This window comes from Cervus canadensis, chromosome 26 (assembly GCF_019320065.1).
Source record: "Cervus canadensis isolate Bull #8, Minnesota chromosome 26, ASM1932006v1, whole genome shotgun sequence".
Taxonomy (NCBI): domain Eukaryota; kingdom Metazoa; phylum Chordata; class Mammalia; order Artiodactyla; family Cervidae; genus Cervus; species Cervus canadensis.
In genome coordinates, this window is record NC_057411.1 from 15,272,711 (window position 1) to 15,295,496 (window position 22,786).

Sequence of the window (22,786 nt, forward strand, 5' to 3'; positions counted from 1 at the left end):
GTATTCCAAATAACAGGCTTCTCTTTCTTTTCTTCTCATCTTAGTGTTCTTAATGTATTTTATTATAGTAACAATGAGGTTTTATTTCTGAAACCTTTAATATTAATAGCTTACATTTCTAAAAATTACAGAATATCGTATCAATGGTAGGAGATAAAATTAGAGACAAAATTGTTTTTGTAGGTTAAGTAAATGTTATTTTGATACAGATAGAGGTAACTATCATATTCCATCTGGCTGATGGATTATGATGTGTTTTTCTATGAAATGTTATTAGGGTTGTTGAATTGATTATTGTGTACAAAACACATACTGACACACAAGGCATACATAATTTGATTTTGAGAAGTTGCTTAGTTTGCCATCAATTTGCAAAGTTTATAAGAGAATCTCATTATTTCATGATAGTGTTTAATGAAATCTTTTCATCTGTGTTGACATTATTCTTGAGACAATTGACTTAGAATTACATTTAGGCACAATTATAAGATACTTAAAATCAAATTAAAATTTCAGTACAACTGTTAAAATAAAAACCTCAGCTAGTAGACCACAGGTCTAAATTGTACTGACTATGGGATTTTTTCCATTTTCTCTCTTCTTTTATATCTTCCTTTAGTCTCTCTTATACTATTATTTGGGGCTTCCCTGGTGGCTCAGCAGTAAAGAATCCAGCTGCAATGCAGGAGATGCAGGAGTCGCCAGTTTGATCCCTGGTTCGGGAAGGTCCCCTGGAAGAGGGCATGGCAACCCATTCCAGCATCCTTGCCTGGAGAATCCATGGACAGAGGAGCCTGGCGGGCTACAGTCCATAGGATCGCACAGTGTCAGACACGACTAAAGTGACTTAGCATGCAGGCATGCATGCATGCTATTATTTATATAGATATTCAGTGAGGCCATTGGGTATGATTCTGTCAAAAGATAAAAAGTATGGCATTGACTTAATAATTCAAACAGAACTGATGTGGAAATTCTGTGATAAATAGTTTGATTTTATGACCTGAAACTACTCAATTCCTGTAAACCTTATTTACCTCAGTATTACCTCCCCAAATGTAAACTGTTTGAACAGTTAATTTTTATTCAAAGGAAAAAATGCAGTTATATTTTATAGCGCTTTCCTTGAAATCTAAGTTTAGGGCAGTAAAAGCAGTGGTTAAAGTGATGGGTAGATTGAAAAAGGGCTGGAAGGAAGTAGGTTCCAATAGGAGGAGGAGGGAGAGTGCTGGGAAGTAGTAAACCTCAGAGAGTAGCCCAGGAATTAAAGTGCAAGTTCAAAAATTAGTAAGGGGTTTCTGAAAGACGTTGATTAGGTCATGAACATTTATAATGGACCAGGACATCCTTGAGTTCTCGAAGTATAACTGAGCTCTTAAAGATAATTGAAATCAATTTTATGATCTGAAAATTATTATAAATCATCTATTAAGTCTTAGATTTGTCTTCCTAGTGAGCTTAACAACAGCTCTAAAAAGCATAGTCTCTCCTCTGCTAGTTAAAATCCCCCTCCACTTTCTTTATTTCAGTTTCATTCTCTAACTTGCATAATCATTTGGATAGAAAACTGATTATTGATTTTTAAAATACTGGATTATATTATCATTCAAGAAGGAAGTCAGCCAAGGAACATTATGCTTGATAGTATCTGAAAGTTATATGCATAGGTTCATTCAATACATTTACAGTGTCTAAGCACTTCATCCTACTCATAGAACATTATATATTCATCTGAAATATTTCTCTAATCATATTATTATATGTAAAATATTCCTATTTGTAATATTGCATTAACATGAAGCATTTACCTTATTGAATATGTTGTCAGCAGGCATGTTTGACTTTAAGTTGGCCAGGGGGAAATAATATAGATAATGAAGAAGTATTTATCATCGACGTATATCAAGCTAATCATTCAAGATGTGTGTGAGGAGTGCTCTGTATGTCATATGTTATGTTGTTAAAGCCAAGAGCATGTTTTATGTATGAATTACAGAGATTGAGGGCTTATTGTATCATCATTTCATCACCCAGGAACCTGTGCTGAGCATGAGATTATCACTGTATGCAGTATATAAGAATTTAGGGTTCAGCATATTTTTTTTTGGTAAGATTTAGCTATATCACAGAACATCAAGACTATTGTCTTGTTATTTAGAAAATATGACTGATGTCAAATGTAAGACTTAACTTCTTACTGGAACCAAAGAAGTATAATAGCTTATCAAGAGATCACTTTATAATTGCAAAGATCTAATATTTTTACTTGGGCAATCTGTGATTTATGTGCAACATATACATTTCTCATCTAATCATTTAAAATTTATAATTGTCAACAAAACTTAGGTTTTATTATTTTATATCTTGTGTATTTTTTTTTTTTTTGAGAAACACTAGGTTAAGGGACTTTGGAGTCAGGTAGACTAGGATCAAATTCAGGCTCAACTAATTATGAGCGATGTGGCTGTGAGCAAGTCAGTTTCACTTTCTAATTTGTAATATGAGGGTTATTATATAAGTACCTTGTGAAACTACTGCCATATTTGAAATTGTGTGTATGAGTAAATACATATGTGTATGTATGTGTGGGCATATATATGTATAAATATTTAACTAAGTGTACATGTGGACTTCCATGGTGACTCAGTGGTAAAGAATTTGCCTGCCAATTCAGGAGGTGCAAGTTTGATCCCTAGGTCAAGAGGTTCCCCTGGAGAAGGAAATGGAAACCCACTCCAGTATTCTTCCCTGGGAAATCCCATGGACAGAATAACCTGGCAGGCTGCAATCCATGGGGTCAGTACGCTTAGACCTAGATTTATACTTGAAGTATTTATCTGTTCTTTTTCCTCTTCTTTCCTTTCTTCCCTCAATTCTCCTTACTCCTTCTTTTCTCTCTCAATCTTGACAGATATATGTAGTACAAATATACACAGATCTGCATATGTTACAGAGAAAAGACAAATATGTAGTTTACAAACTTTCATAAACAATCTGATCTGATGAGACCATGTAAATTTCAGGATCTACCAGTAGCGAAGATTGTTTACTGGTTACATTTAATACTCATCGAGGACAGTTTTGCCTGTGATTTAGAGTGTGCAGAATATGAAGCAAATACCATTGTTAATTTACATTACTTCAAAAAAATGGTTCATAGTTAGATGTCTACTTTGATAAGAGTGAATAAACAGGCAAAAAAATACAGTGCACCATGGCCTCTTAATTAAATGGCACTATATTAAACATGGTAACTTTGAATAAGGAACTGCACTAATGTAGTGTTTCTAGTATCTAAAAGCATTATAAGTCATATGTTTTTGGTAACATTTATATATATTGGGCAATTGGTTTTACCATTTTTCTAAACACAGAATCATTCATGCCTTTGTGTGTGTGTGTGTTTATTAATTTATTTTTTATTGAAGGATAATCGCTCTACAGAATTTTGCTGTTTTCTATTAAACCTCAACATGAATTAGCCATAGGTATACATATATCCCCTCCCTTTTGGAACTCCTTCCCATGTCCCTCCCCATTCCACCCTCTAGGTTGTTACAGAGTTTGAGTTTCCTGAGCCGTACAGCAAATTCCCAAACTCCCTTTGGCTATCTATTTCACATATGGTAATGTAAGTTTCCATGTTAGGCTCTCCATACGTCTCACGCTCTCCCCCTGCCCAGTGTCCATAAGTCTGTTCTCTATGTCTGTTTCTCCGTTGTTGCCCTGAAAACAAATTCTTCAGTACCATTTTTCTAGTGAAAGAAGGGCTTCCCACATAGCTCAGTTGGTAATGAATCCGCCTGCGATGCAGGAGACCCTGTTCGATTCCTGGGTTGGGAAAATCCCCTCGAGAAGGGAAAAGCTACCCACTTCAGTATTCTGGCCTGAGAATTCCATGGACTGTATAGTCCATGGGGCTGCAAAGGGTGAAAGAAAAACAATGAGGAGTATTTTAGTAGAAGAGAATTAGCTTTAGAAGTATGGTTTTCTCTGGTCTTGTTTTGAGAAATGAATTTCATTATTTTTATTTTTCTGAGTAAACTTTAAGGTAGTACTTGCTGGATTGATAATTGATATTTTTATGTGAGACTGATCCAGATATCAATACCTTTATTATCATCTAATTTGCAAGTGTTTCTTATATTTTGAAAGAAGACAGTTCTAGAAGAGAATGATAGTTTAGCCATGTAAATTGGCATTACTTCTTTAGCACCAATAAACTTGAATTAATGTAGTAAGACTTTTTCAAATATTTAGCAATATATGCTGATTTTATAATTTTTTAAAATTGCTACAAAAAAAATTTTGATGACATCTTTGTATAGGTACATGGGAGGAAAAGTCAAAGTTTATGGTTTGTGACAAGTTCTCTTTTGAATTACAGGATATATCTGGTCTTACAAGGTTGTCCAAACTTGAGTCAAATAAGCATGTTGTGTCATCAGAATACACTTGCTCTTTCAACAGCAGGTTATCTCTCTTGTTGCAATATTGCTATAAACCTAATTTATAGATTATATATAAATGACAGAAGTTCATTAGAAAAGAATTGATATAATCTTCAAAAGTAAACAACAGTGGCTTCCTGGTGGCTCAGATGGTAAAGAATCTGCCTGCAATGCAGAAGACCTGGGTTCATTCCCTGGCTTGGGAAGATCCCCTGGAGGAAGGCATGGCAACCCACTCCAGTATTCTTCCGTAGAGAATCCCCATGGACGAAGGAGCCTAGTTGGCTACAATCCATGGGGTCACAAAGAGTTGGACATGATTGAGTGACTAAGCACAAAATTACCAATTTCACGAATTAAATGATGCTTAGTGAATAAAGGAAATTTTCAGATAAATCATATTTTTCAGTGACATATCTATTTGGTCATTTGCAAACTAGACTTTATTGTGTTTAGTGCAATAAGTTGTTCCTTTAACATTTGTCTTCCCTTAATTAGTGGTTTTGCATTATATCTAAGTGACATTGAATTGTCTAGACTTGTGGAATACTATGAGGTGGATTGTATGTGCCCAGGCACGTAAAAACACCCACATGATACAGTTGGCCCTCTAGATCCATGGGTTCAGCATCTGTGAATACAGAGGACCAGCTGTAAGGGACCTGAGCATCTGTGGATTGGGGGCTTGGGGTCCTAGAACCAATTTCCATGGATACTGAGAGATGTCTGTATTCTCCCTGATCTTAAAGCTAGGGTGCGTTCTTTCAACACTGGCATAGGAAACTCAGGGCACAAATCACACAAACTTTTGAGATAGTTAAATGAGAAAGAGAGGAAATACAGAAACTTTTGAGAAAGCCAGCATGCAGCCAGAAACAGCAGGTATGGCCATATGGCAATTGAATTAGAAAAGGAATTCTTGCCACGTTGCCTTCCAGAAGATAGTCAGGCCCAGGCAGCCCTTAGGGATGGATGATTTATTCGGCACATGTTAAGTCTTTCGTATTGCCTCATTCACTGTTTAGTTCTCTAGGGAATTTAAATCTATTGTACTGAATAGATATTGAAGAATTTTCTTTCAATAAAAAAAAACATTTATACAGTAATTTCACTTATACCAAATATATATTGAAGAATTTTTTTTACTGCCCCCCCCAAAATAAAAACTTCTAAAGTAATTTCACTTCTACATTTAGAGATCACTATGTCAAAAGCACATCTATTTCCAAAAAAAGCATTTGCTAAGTAGAGACCTTTTTTTCAAAAAAGTATAAAAGTTTTGTAAGACTAAAATTTAATGATATTATTTTAACAACACATTTGGTGAGATTATGTAAAGTTTTTTCCTACTTAATCCAAGATATTCTGCAATATTGTAATTAAAATTACTCATGTAAGAGGTACTTAACCTGTAGAGTAACTGTTTTCAGAAATTCTCAAAATGCATTTCCCTTTGAAAACAATTTGCAGAGAATATGTTTTGGTTCTCAGATTAACTCTCAAAAACTTCTTTGACCTACACATGAACAGGGGCTATACAAATCACAGTCATTCTTAAATGTGCTGTTAGAATATCATGCTGCTATAATTTCAGAGAGCTTCCCTGGCCACTCAGATGGTAAAGTATCTGCCTGCAATGCAGGAAACCTGGGTTCAATCCCTGGGTTGGGAAGACCCCTTGGAGAAGGAAATAGCAACCCTCTCCAGTATTCTTGCCTGGAGAATCCCATAGACAGAGGAGCCTGGCTTTTTAGCAACCTTCTTGGACTCTGTGTCTGTGGGTGTATGTGTGTGTGTGCGTGCGTGCTTATGTATGTTTTAATCTGGGAAAATATTCGTGCTTTGTCCTTTATTGATCTTAATTTGTGGGAAAATATAATCCTTGTTGAAAACCCAGAGAGACCCATGGATATTTCCTCTGCTTTGGTCTCCTGGCAACACACACGAACTCATTATTAGAGGGGTAACAAACTAGCCTACGGTCAGAATGAAGACAATGTTTGTATTTCAACTGTTGAGTTCTCTGGTTTGTTTCTGCTTATTGCCAATACCACACTTTTATTTTTCCATGGCCAAACTTTGTTAACAACAGCACAACAAAAAGACTACTAAGTACTCAAACAAATTAATGGCTAGTAGTTTGAGTATTGATTGCTTCTCTAACATTTTTTTCAAATAGGATTATTATGTTTATTGTGAATGAAGAGAATTATGTAAAAATGTGAACTTGTAGTCAGTTTCTTATTGGGCTGCAGATAGATCCCAATGCAAATTATTTCGCAAATATTTTACTTTATAGAATAAAGCCAGATTTTCTTGTTTTAAAATCAGGTTTTTTCAGGGCATTTGGTTATTTCTTCACTTAAAAAATCTAACTTTTAACCTTTATAAAAAATTTAAGTTACTTAAAAGTAAAAAGAAAAAAAATAGTAAAGCTCACTGGCTCTATTGCTCAGATGACAAAACTGTTGGTATTTTGGCAGGTAGCTTTCGGTAATTTTAAAAATGAAGCATATAGCTAAAGACTCTCTTGTGCACTTCTAGTCCTCTGTACACTCATATGAGAGGCAATCACTAATTGAGTTAGGTGATTTTTCCCAATTAATTAAAAAAATTGCATTCATATATATATATATCTGTCAAAAATATGAATATTATAGGTCATATAGATATGTCACTTTAGTTTTTCACTAACCTTTGTTACTGTGATCTATTTTACTGACATATAAAGACCCTCCCTCTTCACTACTTTATAGCATTTCATCACTTGAAAACTTTTTTTTTGTTTGTTGCTGTATTGACATATATAAATTTCTTCATAGCTTTTCTGGTTTTCCATTATTGATGAGATTTAATGAGTAGTTACATAATCAGAAATATTTACGTACTTCAGACAACATTCATGCTGTTTTAGAACGCTTAGCACACCCCTCAACTATTTTCCAGTTTGTTTGTTTTTTTTAATTATGCTTCAAGTATATCCAAATGGCAAATAATTCAAGATATGATTTTTAACATCAAAGGTAATTCGTTCAAAATTTACGTTAATCTTTCTCATAACTAGTCACTTCCATTTTGTCTTCCTGTCATCCTGAAGAAAGAAAATGTAATTTCCCAAAGGCTTTAAGAATTGGGGGAGTATTAAATGTAACTGAAATTAAGTGATTAATAATTTACTTTTGGGTCATGAATCAACTTCATGGGATGTTAAGGATCATTTGCAACCGCAGAAGCACTAGCAGTAACAATGCAGTTTTTAAGACTCAAGAACTCTCAAAGGTTGGCTGCCCAACCTAATTAAACTTCCATCTTCTGATACCAAATTTATTTCTTCTTTGTACTGAATTTCCTCAGATCTTCTTGACAGGAAAATGTCACTTTACCTGACAGCTGATAGGCAGGTTATGTAGCACCATAATTGGAGAGAAAAGGATAGCTTAAAGCTACTCGACTTAATGGCTATAGGCATGGCTCTTTCTTTCTTTTTTTTCTTTAGATTTCTATGACAGACACAAAAGGCCCCAGCAAATAGGCCCAGTGCCATTTATTCCTGCTTCCTCCAGGGGTAATTATCTTACTCCATCAATAGTGCTGTCAGAAATTGGGCACATAATTCAGCATTTAAATGAACAAGCAATGTAATATTTCCTGTCTCCCCGTGGAATGCTTTGCAGCTCACATTCTTCTCTGTCACTAGCTCCCTCCTGATGTATGTCCCGTAGCCAGTCCTTGAATGCCTTCTCTCCCTGTGTTTCATTGCAGATGTTGGCTCCGACTTGACACCTACTTCATTTGGAGTTTTATAGGACCAGCGACCTTGATAATTATGGTAAGAACTCCTAATTAACTATGTGTTCCCCAGGTCAAGAAATAAAACTTTCACTCTCCCTGTGCTGACTATCTTTATTTTACATAGATTAATTTGGGGGTAAGCATGTATTTATTTGACCCTAAATAACTCAAGCAATTAGACACTCAGTCTACTTTTGTATTGTAAAATGCTTAATCAAAACCCTCGGGAGCAGAAAACATGCATTTGCACAAGTTTATGCAGTACTATAGCTCCTCAAGAACTTGATCTAGCCTAATCCATTTGGTTTTATAGGTTTTAAACAGTGATGACTTTGTTTGACAGTGGTACATTTTCTTTCTTTTTCATTTGGATAATTTGAACTATGAATGCAATCAAATTGGAAATGTGGCAAAAAAGATAAATAAATAACCTTCCTGTTCCTTCCAATTCTGTTTTTATATAAATTTCAAAAACTTTAAAATTTAAGAGGATTTTACTTGAGAATGACAAGTGAGTTAGGTAAACATTCTGGAATAATGCTTTCTTTTTTATTTTTAAATGCATAATATCTATCAAATATGAACTGTCTATCCTAATTTAGATACTATTGTTGGTATCATTATTTATATGCTTATCATTTTAAAAGACAAGGTTGCCCCAAGTTCTGAAGTATAAACAAAGCAGGTAACAAGGGCATTTTAACATGTGGTTTGTTTTATTTCCTGTCATATGCTCTTTTTGGTCCAGTGATATAACAATGTCGTTGGGGGTGCCCACTACTTTAATTCTAGTTTGTTGTAGCATGAGAATTTAACCAGCATTTTATAAGCCTTTTGATTTAACTACTCACAAATATTATGATTTTGAATATTAGTTTTGTAATACATCATTTGAACAATAAGTTAAGGTCCATGTTTGGAAGGTGGATATAATATCAACCTGGAATAGGTATTGTCTTTTTTATAAACATATACTTGACTTTGAATTGTTTTATAGTTTCTACAGCATCATTCCAACTGCTGCTGATTTTCTATTTGCATTTGGCATATCAATGCTTTGTAATCCTTTGGTATCTCAAGTTTCCAAGCTGCCTTTACAAAAATACTAGATGATTATCTGTGATCCAATTATTTATGAGAGCTAATTTCCCAGAACAACTCATCTGTCATAGAAAACAGACTTACTCTTTTTTCTATTCCAGTTATACTACATAACAGTACCTTTTACATTCCAGCTTAATGTAATCTTCCTTGGGATTGCTTTATATAAAATGTTTCATCACACTGCCATTCTGAAACCTGAATCTGGCTGTCTTGATAATATCAAGTAAGTAACTTTTCTTTTGTTTTTCTTTAGTCTACCTTACCTTGATCCACTAAACTATTCATACTTTTAATTGTATTGAGATTTTTATGACAAAATGATAAAGATCAATGTGTTTTCTTTGCTGAATAAGATCATTTATTGACTACTTAGGTGACTTGATATGCCTGAAAATAAGTATAGTGAAGCTTTGTCTTCAAAGAAACTTCTTTTCTTCTAAATTCTAATTTAAAAAATGATAAGTTTTTATTGAAAGTGTGTTAGTCTGTCAGTCATGCCTGACTGTTTGTGACCCCATGATCTTCCCAACCCAGGGACTGAACCCGGGTTTCCTACACTGCAGTCAGATTCTTTACCAACTCAGCTACCAGGGAAGACCAAGTTTTTATTAGATGCCTTTATTTATTTTGTCCAGGAAGCAAATACATAGTTACTATATCAGGCAGACTCTTGTTTCATAGAGCAATAGCCACACCAGTACTCAACATTCCATCTCCTACGTCAGAGCAATGGGAAGGGAGCAAGATGGTCCCATCTTCAAGTACCAAATGGGGGTGTTTACACTACAGGTGAGGAACCCAGAAATTAGTAATCTGGGTGTTTGCAGAGGAATTCTTACACTGCTGCCCTTCTGTCCTCCTGAGAGAGAGAGAAACTTCACATCTCCCTAATGTAGAATCCTATGGCATACAAGTTTAAGGCTCCAGATTTTACCTTCTTTGAAATGTTAGCAAATATCTTGGGAAGTAAATCCCACCAGAAGACTCTCACTATGCAATCATCTTTTAACTCTCAGGTTTATCCTTTAACCAAAATCTGCTTTTTTATGCTCAAAAAAATCTGAAACATGCAGAGATAAGAAAATAACCACATTCCTTTCCTCCCTAGTAGTACTTCTTTCTATACACAAAAAGAAGCCAATTTACATTTTCTGGAAAAAAAAAAGATATTTAGTATAACCAAGAACTTTGTCCTATTCCCTTAAAGGCTGTGACATTTGAAAAAGAATAGTATGGAGATGTACTTTAGTCATTAACATATAGTCTGTATCAAGTAGCTTTTGTATGTGATTGCGTATGCTATGTGTAAACTGGTTAAATATTTTTATTTAAATGAATGTACTTTCAGAGGTTTAATGAGGTTGCCTGTAACTTTCATGTGCTACTGACATTCTCCTTGAACTACGTCAGATAATAGCTCTGTCACCCATTTCTCATCTACTTTTGTTTAGCACCTGACATAGATCCTTGCCTATAGTAAGCCCTCAATGTGTTTTCAGAATAAAGTCATGCATTAAAGACTGTAGTGACCAAGTGCATTGAAATTAAGTGCTTAATTTGGTTTAAGGGATCTTCTGTCTATAACAGTTGAAAAAGTAGCTAAAGGGTTAGAAAAAATAAAAATATAATGGAGCAAACTAGAACTTATCTACTGTGAGTAATAGTCTTTTGTAGTTTAATATTACAAAGTTGAGTCATTACACTTTTGAATTATGTACAACTAGACTGCCCTTCTAAAATGTCATTATAGTTACTTGGACTCTTTGTTCCTAATGGTATTGAATTTAGATCAATTATATAGGCATATAAAATATAACTTCTTTATCTTAGCATATTTGTACTCACTTTCATATAAATTATATCTTTATATCTATCTTTATGTAATGTAAAATGCATTTAATATTTTATCATTTTTGTTACATTTTAAAGTACTATTAGAAAGAAGTGAATAACACTTTGGTGTTTATGTGACAGCTTTTACCAAATTAAAAATTTTAGAAATGTCTTGAACTTAGTAGAGTCACATATTTTAAAAGATACATTTGTTTTCTCATTATTTATATGTATTTCTTTAAGTAATACAAGTTGAATCTTTGTGATATTACTAATTAGAAAAACAAGCACACAAAAGCAATAATTACATGTAATAGTAGAGATGGCATCAAATTTTATATTATGAAGCAAAATAAAGCATTAAATGATGCTGTCTTGATTTGAATTCTGTCTAAATTCCTGTATAGTTTACAGCCTTTGGCAAGTTTATTGAGCCTTTCTCTCTTCTTTAAAATGGGTATAATAATGAAGCATACATACCCTGCCATCAAATGAGCAGAGGAATGTAATCAGGAATGTAATGATGTAATGATGATGGTTTTTAAGGAAAAGTCAATAAGGTACAAGGAGGTAAATATGGCAGCTGTTATAAAGAATATAGAGGGTAGTTTTAAGATGGAAAGATATGCATATGGATATGCTGATGGGAAAGAACCAGTTTTAAAAGTGGTTAGAAATAGAGGAAAGGGAATATGTGCTATAATCCTGATCCAAGAAACTGTGGGGAATGAGATCCAGTAGAGTGGGACAGTAATTCCACTTCATTCGATTTCATGAGGCACTTTTGTTCTGAGATGCCATAAACCAGCTAGGGGAATTCTTGTCTACTCAGAATGGATAAAATAGTTAATAGGTGTGATATACATATGTGGTAGAACCAGAGTGGAACAGTAAATTGAGGAATTTCTATCTGTTCTCCTCTACAAAGTAAGAAAAATGGTCATCTACAGGTTATGAGGACATGTGGGAGAGAGAAAATTAAAAAATAAGTCTCAAGAAAATATTTCCTAGAACTTTACAGAATTTGAAGGACATTTTATTTCATTCAACATATGTTAACTATTTCATAGATACTTGTAAAAAAAATCACCAGGACATAATCACAAAGAAAAAAAAATTTAAGAAAAAGCAAAATACAAAATCTGGCATCCTTTTTGTTTTTAGTAAAAATAAGGATCTGTATGATATAAATTTTTAAGTGGTATGGGTGATATGAGGGTATTTACTTTAAAAGCATGATTTATTTGGAAAATCTTTTTTAGTATGGAGAGAGGGCATAAAAATGTATGTTTTCTTGTTATGTTTTCTTTTGTAAAATAATGAATAAAACCCACCACTTTACACAGTTTGCTGAGAAAATAAGCTCACTATATAAGGCCTTTGCCAGACAGTGTCTTTCTAAAACCATTCATTCATACATTTATTAAATATTTATTACTTTTATTATGTATGTTCTTTCACAGAGAAGAAATATCTTCTTTATCCAAAATGTGTTCCTTCTTCCCATATTCACTACACCACTATCTTTTATGCCACAGTGAACCTCTGCAAAGCTGCTTCAATGGTCTTCTGACATTTTGCCCCACACTGATTCTGGCCCCCCTGCCTTCATTAGCTAGAACGATCTCTTGAAAAGTTTAAATCTGATCATGGACCTCTCTTGGGTAAAACTCATCGGTGGTTTCCTGTCACTCTTACACTGAAGTCCAAACTTTATACCATGGCCCACTGCTGCTGCTAAGTCGCTTCAGTCGTGTCCGACTCTGTGCGACCCCATAGACAGCAGCCCACCAGGCTCCCCCGTCCCTGGGATTCTCCAGGCAAGAACACTGGAGTGGGTTGCTATTTCCTTCTCCAATGCATGAAAGTGAAAAGTGAAAGTGAAGTCACTCAGTCGTGCCCATCTCCTAGCGACCCCATGGACTGCAGCCCACCAGGCTCCTCCGTCCATGGGATTTCCCAGGCAAGAGTACCGGAGTGGGTGCCATTGCCTTCTCCAGTAAGCCTTCCTAATCTAGTTGCCCCTTTCTACAGCTTCATTTTAAGCTATGTGCCCCCCGGCCATTCTAGAGGCACTCACTTTTCCTTCAGGTCTTATCTGCTATTTCTCCACAGACTTTCTTTTCCCTAGCACTGCATGACTGATGCTACTCTAATTAATTAATCATTTAAAAACTATTTAGTTATATTTTCATTTAAATTTACTCCATAGTCATCATATTAATAATACATCTTTTTTGTGTGTTATGGGGCGAATATTTGCTAACCAGCTGACATGAAGTGTTCCAGCCTACTTGACAGTTAATTCTTATTATAAGTGAATAAATTAGCATTTGACTTATAAAAAATAAGTAAATAAATACATTTTGATGTTAGTATACAGTATTCATTTGGTTGGATCATGACTATATTAATGATATACTCTGGGAAAAAATAATAATAAATTGCTATAGTTAACATAATTATGGAGGTAGAGGTACTCCACGTCTCAGATATAACCAGAAAAGTACTTAAAACTGCATTTCTGTTTGCTCTTTTCTTACTTGTCCTTTGTCTTCTTTTCATCGAAATAGCTAATTATATTTGGAGGAAAAAAATAACTCCAGTCACTTGAATTTTCGGGTTGAATTTCAGACATAAGGAAAATCTAGCCTAATTTAAAAATATATATATATAAATATAATAAAGCAATTAATTAATTGTTATCAGCACAAACTTAATTTATAGTATTGCTGAAGTATTATGACATGTATAACTTTAATTTTTGAGGAACATTTATAGCACTCTTGACATTTACCTGAGAAACAAAAATTGATCATTTCTATAGTTGATCATTTGATCTATGATCACAGAAATTGATCATTTCTATCATTTCTATAAGCTACTTGTATCGTTGAAAAATATTTAACAGCATCACAATGACTTTGAATAATAAAAATAAATAATATGAATTTTTAGGGCAAAGAAAGAAAGTTGGTGCCCATATGGAGAAAAAAAGAATCTGCTAGATTTCTGTTTCCTCTATCTGTCCCTTTGCCCTTTTCCAGGGACAGATATCTTCTGCATCCAGGCTTCTTATCTTGACCGAGCCGTGTTTTCCAGTTTCTGGTATCTCCCGTTCACTGTGGTTTTGCATGAGTGATGGATTGGCAAACACAATGTTCAGATAGTTTGAAGAAACAGCTTTCACGTGCCTTCCTGCCTCCCTGTGCTCTGATCCCTAAGGGAAGGTATAGTGCTGAAGAGAAGGAACAACTCACGTTATACACAATTTCACTTCGAATTGGTTCTATGACCTCACAAGTTACATCATGCCTCTGAAGTCTTAGTACCTCCTCAGAATTAGGAATAATTGATTCTGCTTTATTGAGTTTTGCTATAATTAAAATTATCATATATATATAAAGAATACAGAACATAATTTAGTGTTCACATAGGATGGTTTGATTATTTTTAATCAGTCTATGTGGAAATACATTTCTGCCTTTGGATCTCAGTGTTTTCCTTAGTAAAATTTGCTCATTCTCTTATCAAAATCTCATTAGAATTTGATTGGCTTTGTTTCTCATGTAGAACTTACCTGATATGATCCTTTTTTTTTTTTTTAGGCAAAAATTATCCTATTAAGAAAGAATTGGCTCCAGGAGTGAAATGCTCATTTGATTAATAAGTAGCAAGTTCTGTAGTTAGTTTTAAATTAGGGGGGAAAAAGTATCTCAGTGAACTTGGACATCTGCCACACATAAAGAAATCTAAGAAGGCTTCTGAGTAGCTTCAGGGATGAATAGAAAAATGTTTTACTTTAACAGTATCCATAGTAACTTACTTATTCCTTAACAAGGTAGCTTTTGCTTTGTACTGTATTTCTAGATATTTGTAGAAATAATTAAGTCATTTAGCTTTGCTAGTACTACATTAGTACTTCATGAAGTTAAGTGTGGTAGGTTCTTAAAAACTGAAGGTGGAAAAGCAGAATGATATAATCATGAAAAATGTAACAGTACACAAAACCTTTCAATACTCTGATTTTTCTTCTTTATATTAATATATTAAGATAGAATTTTATATATATATTTCCTGCTTTTAAAATGCTATCATTTTTATACTGTAGTCAGTGCAGTATCTTAAAAAGAGTTCAATCCTTTATGAAAACTGGAAACCTAGTTCTGAATTATGTGTTGTAAAAATATCCACCCACTTCAATGCCTTCTGGATGAGTTTTGAGGAAAATATTTATAGTACTTTCTCATTCTTCTTAAATATTAACTGTTGTTGAGTCACTAATTCATATCTGACTCTTTACGACCCGTGGACTGCAGCATGCCAGGCTCGCCTGTCCTTACCAGAAGTTTGAGTTTGCTCAAACTTATGTCCATTGAGTCAGTGATGCTATCTAAACATTTCATCCCTTGCTGCCCTCTTTGCTTTTTGCCTTCAACCTTTCCCAGCATCAGAGTCTTTTCCAATGAGTCAGCTCTTAGCACCAGTTGGCCAAAGTATTGGAGCTTCAGCATCAGTCCTTCCAGGGAGTACTTACGGTTGATTTCCAGGTTCCTATGCAACATTGTTCTTTACAATGTCCAGTTTTACTTTCACCACCAGACACAACTGCAACTGAACATTGTTTCTGTTTTGGCCAGCCACTTCATTCTTTCTGGAGCTGTTAGTAATTGCCCTCTGCTCTTCACTAGTAGCATGTTGGGCACCTTCCATCCTGGGGGCTCATCTCCCAGTGTCATAACTTTTTGCTTATTCATACTGTCCATGGGGTTCTCTTGGCAAGAATACTGGAGTGATTTGCCATTCTCTCCTCCAGTGGATCATGTTTTGTCAGAACTCTTCACTGTGACCTGTCCATCCTGAGTGGCCCCGCACAGCATAACTCATGAGTTACTCAAGCCCCTTCAACATGGCAAAGTTGTGATCCATGAAGGGAAAAATACTAGCTATGATGTAAAAGGTTGAAATATTGTTTTGGGCTTTTATAAAGGAAGCTCAGTATAGTTTATATAGTCCATGAAGACGTTAAAAAAAAAATTGTGTCTCTATTCAATTAATTGTATTCATTGTTTACCTTCCACCACCCAAACTACTACATTTAAAGTAAACGCCATAGATTTCTAATTAGCTTAAGCATTTAGAGATGTGTTTAGACACCGTCACCTCTTGTAAAAAATTTCCTCAGCCAACACACTTTACTGAGATGTGTTTTTCCAAAACTTTTAAATCAAATATACTTGTCAACACCCATACACACTGTGAACACTTTAGTTCTTAGGAGAGTCAGAACCAGTAATTGATTTACTTTACTCACTGTAATAAAATAATTTTTAAGAATATTCTGAAAAGAATATCATTCAGTATCTCATTTTCCCCACCTTCCCTCCATTTCCTTGGTCTGTGGTTAAACATCACTGAAAAAGTCTCACAAAGTTATCATAAATGACTGAGTTGTATTTGAAGAGTAATATAATCTAAACAGCACTGTTTGAAGTTCTGTGTATTTTTATGACACCACTAGATTTACTTCAAATAAGTTAAGACTTTCCTCAGCTTTTAGTTAGTCCTTTAACTGATTAGCTTAATTTCAACTACAAACATTTAACAATCACTTCTGTGGAAGATTAACTTTAGCCACCAGTTCACAAAGCTGTGCATTCGGCCAGTCTTGTTGCCAGTCTCATTGTATCATGCATTTTAGGCTGTAGTTTTAAGTTTTGTGAAATATTAAAAGTGTTAGTCTCTGTTTTCAGGCTTTCTCTTTAAAATGCATTCAGATCCCCATGAGCTCTTTCTAGGAACCAGGTGTTTTTTACATCACTGTGTTTGGCATACTTGATTTTCTGGGAGCTGACACTGAGAGAGGGGAAAAAAAAGAAAAAACAGTTTGAAGGATGACTGTCACAGGCACAATGGAAAACTGTCAGGCAGTTTACCTTGAGATCAAATAATTCTTTCACTTTTCCCCAAAATGATCAGGTTTATATCAGGATTAGGACAGTCAATTACAGCCTAAGGATGAGAAAGCCTGAAAGACTGCCTGAGGGGGGAAAAAATCTCCTTTATGAGAAAAACGTAAAAGTTAGTAGCTCCTGTGTTCTTTGTATGTTGGCTAGACTCAGATTTCCTTTGTATCCTATATGAAATGTGCATTCAGACTCTGGGAAAGCTTGGTAATCAGAATTATTTTATGAAACCAGCATTTCTGTAGTAATTATACATGCAATGACAGATTAATCTAAAATAAGTAGTTATAAGAAGGCTATAGTTTTTCCCCCAAAATAACTAGGAGCAAATATTCACTTAAACTTTCATTAGGGTGGAAGAAACACAAGAATAATTATAATTAAATAACATTTATATTCCATATTATTCACATATTTTGTTTAATGTATAAACAGATTTTATTTTTGTCCTTTAATTGCTCAGTAATTTATTTAATAAATGAGAAGTGATAAAATTTTGAATATGTATTGAAGATACAACTTACTGAATTGTTAATTTATTTACACAGACTATAAGAGATAGGAGTAGAGTGTGATTCCAAGGTTTTTGGCATTGGGTATTGAGATATGGAACTGTAGGAAAAGACACACTTGGGGCAGATTAGGAGATTTGGGAGGGGAGTTGAACAACATAATTTTGAAAGACTTACTAAATAGTGCAGTGTAGATGATGCATAAGCAGTTGGAATAGTAAAGAGAGCTGATGATTTAAATTTGAAATCATTGGTATATAGGTTTGATTTGATTTGATTTTTGCATTTAGTGTTTTTCAGATATTGAATATTGATTTATTTTATATATCTTTATTACTTTCTCTAGTGGTAACTGATTCTGCTTTTTTTTTTCCATTTATGACAATGATATATTTCCTGTTAAACCATTAAGCAAAGTGAGATGATTAATAAAAAAGTAATAATGTAAAGGTAGTATGCAGACATGACAACAGCTTAAGATAGTGATTTCCCAGTCAGATTGGTTTGTGTCCCTTGTCATGGTATGTTTCTGTTAGGATATCCTTGCTGTGAGTATATACATCATAATGATCCTGGTGATTAATAAAAACTAAAATCCAAAAGTACGTATCTCTGTAGCTGATTTAATAGCTAAGTGATATTAGTAAGTACCTAAGATCTTTCCATCATTTATCACCCTTAGCCTATTGGCTGTTGTCACTCACAGTGTCAGCTTTTGGTCCAGAGGTGTCTCCTTCAGTTCCCACCACCTTACTCTTCAGCAGTTGTGTTCAAAAGCAAAAACAAAGAGAGAAAAGAGTGCTATCATCCAAAGCCTCTTCTATACAATGTTACAAACCTCTGTCCTTAGTACCTCAGGCGCTCAGTCTATCAGATCTAATCCCTTGAATCTATTTGTTACTTCCACTGTTTAATCATTTAGGTCATGACTGAATGCCCTAATGGTTTTCCCTACTTTCTTCAATTAAAGTCTGAATTTGGCAATAAGAAGTTCATGATCTGAGCCACAGTCAACTCACAGTATTGTTTTTTCTGACTCTATAGAGCTTCTCCATCTTTGGCTATAAAGAATATAATCATTCTGATTTGGGAATTGACCATCTGGTGATGTCCATGTGTAGAGTCGTCTTTTGTGTTGTTGGAAGAGGGTGCTATGACTAGGACGTCCTCTTGGCAAAACTGTTAGCCTTTGTCCTGCTTCATTTTGTATTCCAAGGCCAAACTTCTCTGTTACTCCAGGTATCTCCTGAGACTTCCTAATTTGCATTCCAGTCCTCTATGATGAAAAGGACATCTTTTATTAGTATTAGTTCTAGAAGGTTTTGTAGGTCATCATAGAACCATTCAACTTCATTTCTTCAGCATTAGAGGTTGTGGTATAGACTTGGATTACTGTAATATTGAATGATTTGGCTTGGAAACGAACAGAGATCATTCTGTCGTTTTTGAGATTGCACCCAAATACTTCATTTCAGGCTCTTTTGTTGATTATGAGACCTACTCCATTTATTCTAAGGGATTATTGGCCACAGTAGTAGATATAATGGCCATCTGAATTAAATTTGCCCACTCCAGTTCATTTTAGTTCACTGATTCCTAAAATGTCAGTGTTCACTCTTGCCATCTCCTGTTTGACCACTTCCAATGTACCTTTACTCACAGACCTAACATTCCAGGTTCCTATGAAATACTGTTTTCTACAGCAGCAGACTTTTCTTCTACCACCAGTCACATCCAAAACTGAACATTGTTCCCACTTTGGCTCAGCCACTTCATTCCTTCTGGAGCTATTTTCTATGCTCTTCTCCAGTAGCATATTGGGCACCTACCAAGCTGGGGAGTTCATCTTTCTGTGTCATGTCTTTTTGCCTTTTCATACTCTTCATGGGTTCTCAAGGCAAGAACACTGAAGTGGTCTGCTCCAGTGGACCCTGTCTTGTCAGAACTCTCCACTATGACCCATCTGTCTTGGGTGGCCCTACATGGCCTGGCTCATAGATTCACTGAGTTAGACAAGCCTGTGATCCATGTGATCAGTGTGGTTAGCTTTCTGTAAATTGCAGTTTTCATTCTGTCTGCCCTCTGATGGAGAAGGACAAGAAGCTTATGAAAGCTTCCTGGTGGGAAGGACTGACTGAGGGGCAGTTGGAGCCTTGCTCAGATGGGTGGGGCCATGCTCAGAAAATCGTTAATCCTATTTTCTATTGATGGGTGGGGCTGTTTTCCCTACTAGGATTAATGGGGTAATGATGACCTCCTTTTAAAGGACTTATGCCAGCATGCCATGGCTCCCAGAGCTGTTGTATTCAGTGCCCCTTACCCCATGCAGGCCACTGTGGACCCACGCCTCCATTGGAGACTCCAGGACAAGCCCAGGCAAGTCTGGCTCAGTCTCTTGTGGGGTCACTGCTCCTTTCTCCCGGGTCCTACTACGCACAAGGTTTTCTTTCTGCCCTCCAAGAGTCTGTTTCCCCAGTCCCATGGAAGTTCTATAATCAAATCCCACTGGCCTTCAAAATCAAATTCCCTGGGTTCTCAGTCCCTTTGCCAGATCCCCAGATTGGGAAATCTGTTGTGGGCCCCAGAACTTTCACCAGAGTGCAAGAAATTCTTTGATATAATTGTTCTCCAGTTTGTTCTCATGTCTAATTATCATCATTAAATGTCTGCTGTATATGTCTAAATTATGAAAATGGAAGTATTATACTATTGCAGTTCATTCATCCCCAAATTCTTTGACAGATAGAACTTATTCTAGTCTTTGCTTTTATTTATACCATCAATTCTCTGTCGTGTCCGACTCTTTGCAACCCCATGAACCGCACCACGCCAGGCCTCCCTGTCCATCATCAACTCCCGAAGTCCACCCAAAGCCATGTCCATTGTGTCGGGGATGCCCTCCAACCATCTCATCCTCTATCATCCCCTTCTCCTCCTGTCCTCAATCTTTCCCAGCATCAGGGTCTTTTCCTGTGAGTCAGCTCTTCACATCAGGTGGCCAAAGTATTGGAGTTTCAGCTCCAACATCAGTCCTTCCAATGAACACCCAGGACTGATCTCCTTTAGGATGGACTGGTTGGATCTCCTTGCAGTCCAAGGGACTCTCAAAATTCTTCGGCGCTCAGCTTTCTTTAGAGTGCAACTCTCACATCCATACATGACTACTGGAAAAAGCATAGCCTTGACTAGACTGGACCTTTTTTGGCAAAGTAATGTTTCTACTTTTTAATATGCTATCTAGGTTGGTCATAACATTCATTCCCAGGAGCATGCGTCTTTTAATTTCATGTCTGCAATCACCATCTGCAGTGATTTTGGAGTCCAGAAAAATAAAGTCAGCCACTGTTTCCCCATCTATTTGCCATGAAGTGATGGGACCAGATGCCATGATCTTAGTTTTCTGAATGTTGAGCTTTCAGCCAACTTTTTCACTCTCCTCTTTCACTTTCATCAATAGGTTCTTTACTTCTTCTTTACTTTCTGCCATAAGGGTAGTGTCGTCTGCATATTTGAGGTTATTGATATTTCTCCTGGCAATCTTGATACCAGCTTGTGCTTCTTCCAGCCCAGCATTTCTCATGATGTACTCTGCACATAAGTTAAATAAGCAGGATGACAATATATAGCCTTGACGTACTCCTTTTCCTATTTGGAACCAGTCTGACCATAGAAGAAATTAATGTAAGAATCTAGTTATTATTAGGAATTAAAAATGTTTAAGCATACTGTTTTAAACTTTTTTGTTCATTTTTAAAAATGTAACTGCTGTGCATTTTCAAAACAGGTACATGTATTTAGCATTATCTTGTTTAATTCTGTCTTGTAAAACTTAATCTTACTTACTATTGGTTAAACTCACAAATTCTATCCTAAAGTGTTTTCATTAATTTGTAATGTATTTATTTTAATATACTTTCGGCTTATAAACAATTATACAAGGAAATAATAGATTTGGAACTATATATTTCAATATAAATAAAGAGATTTGAGTCACTTTTGATTTATTTCCACAAAGATCATCTTTCTTTTAAATATATAAGTCAATTTTTGCCCCAGTGATTACTTAGGGTCATGTTTCTTTAAAATATAAAGTGCAAACTATGCTTGCTTCAAGGCTGAATGAAATATATGAAATCTCATGGATATCACAATTATGTGGTTTTTAAGAGCTGTCTTGGTTGCTATAACTCTAAAGTGACTCTTTGAGAAAGTTGGACATGACTGAGCAACTCAGCACAGAACAGCACAAAGTGACACAAATTATTTTTAACTGAAAATTCTATTTAGTACAATGATTATCAGCCTACAAATTTGTCTGAAAGTTGACTGAAACGATTTTAAAAATTTGTTGTGAGAAATTTTGCATAAATATTATTGGGCTCAAAGACATTTTTAGCTTGCAAATCCTAATCAACCCATATTTAAAATGTTTCTTGGAGATGTTTAAAGAAAATTTGTGGGTAATATTAAGTTAAATATTGAATTACATTTTGAATCACATACTGCAGGTAAAAATTTAGTCATAAATTCCAAAATAAATGACTTAAACACTCTGGATCTGCCCTTCAGTTCAGTTCAGTCACTCAGTCATGTCGTACTCTTTGCAACCCCATGGAGTGCAGCACGCCAGGCCTCCCTGTCCATTGCCAACCCCCGAAATTTACTCAAACTCATGTTCATTGAGTTGGTAATGCCATCAACCACCTTATCCTCTTTTTTCCCCTTCTCCTCCTGCCTTCAATCTTTCCCAGCATCAGGGTCTTTCCAAATGAGTCAGTTCTTCACATCAGGTGGCCAAAGTGTTGGAGTTTCAGCTTCAGCATCAGACCTTCCAATGAATATTCTTGACTGATTTCCTTTAGGATGAACTGGTTGGATCTCCTTGCAGTCCAAGGGACTCTCAAGAGTCTTCTCCAACACCACAGTTCAAAAGCATCAATTCTTTGGTGCTCAGATTGCTTTATAGTCCAACCCTCACATCCATACAGCTGCTGGAAAAACCAAAGCTTTGACTAGACTGACCTATGTTGACAAAGTACTGTCTCTGCTTTTTAATATGCTGTCTAGATTGGTCATAACTTTTCTTCCAAGGAGTAAGTGTCTCAACTTCGGGGCTGCAGTCACCATC

At 35.4% G+C, this 22,786-nt stretch overlaps 1 protein-coding gene across 14 annotated transcripts in view; it reads left to right on the plus strand.

Annotated features, from left to right (window-relative positions):
- ADGRL3 (adhesion G protein-coupled receptor L3) overlaps window positions 1-22,786 on the plus strand; it is a 709,244-nt gene that overhangs the window by 609,107 nt on the left and 77,351 nt on the right. For all 14 annotated transcript variants that reach the window (XM_043447764.1, XM_043447769.1, XM_043447767.1 and 11 more), the window contains 2 exons: window positions 8,214-8,280; window positions 9,479-9,570. In XM_043447764.1, the coding sequence (XP_043303699.1) occupies window positions 8,214-8,280; window positions 9,479-9,570 (159 nt within the window). The remainder of the gene's footprint in view (window positions 1-8,213; window positions 8,281-9,478; window positions 9,571-22,786) is intronic.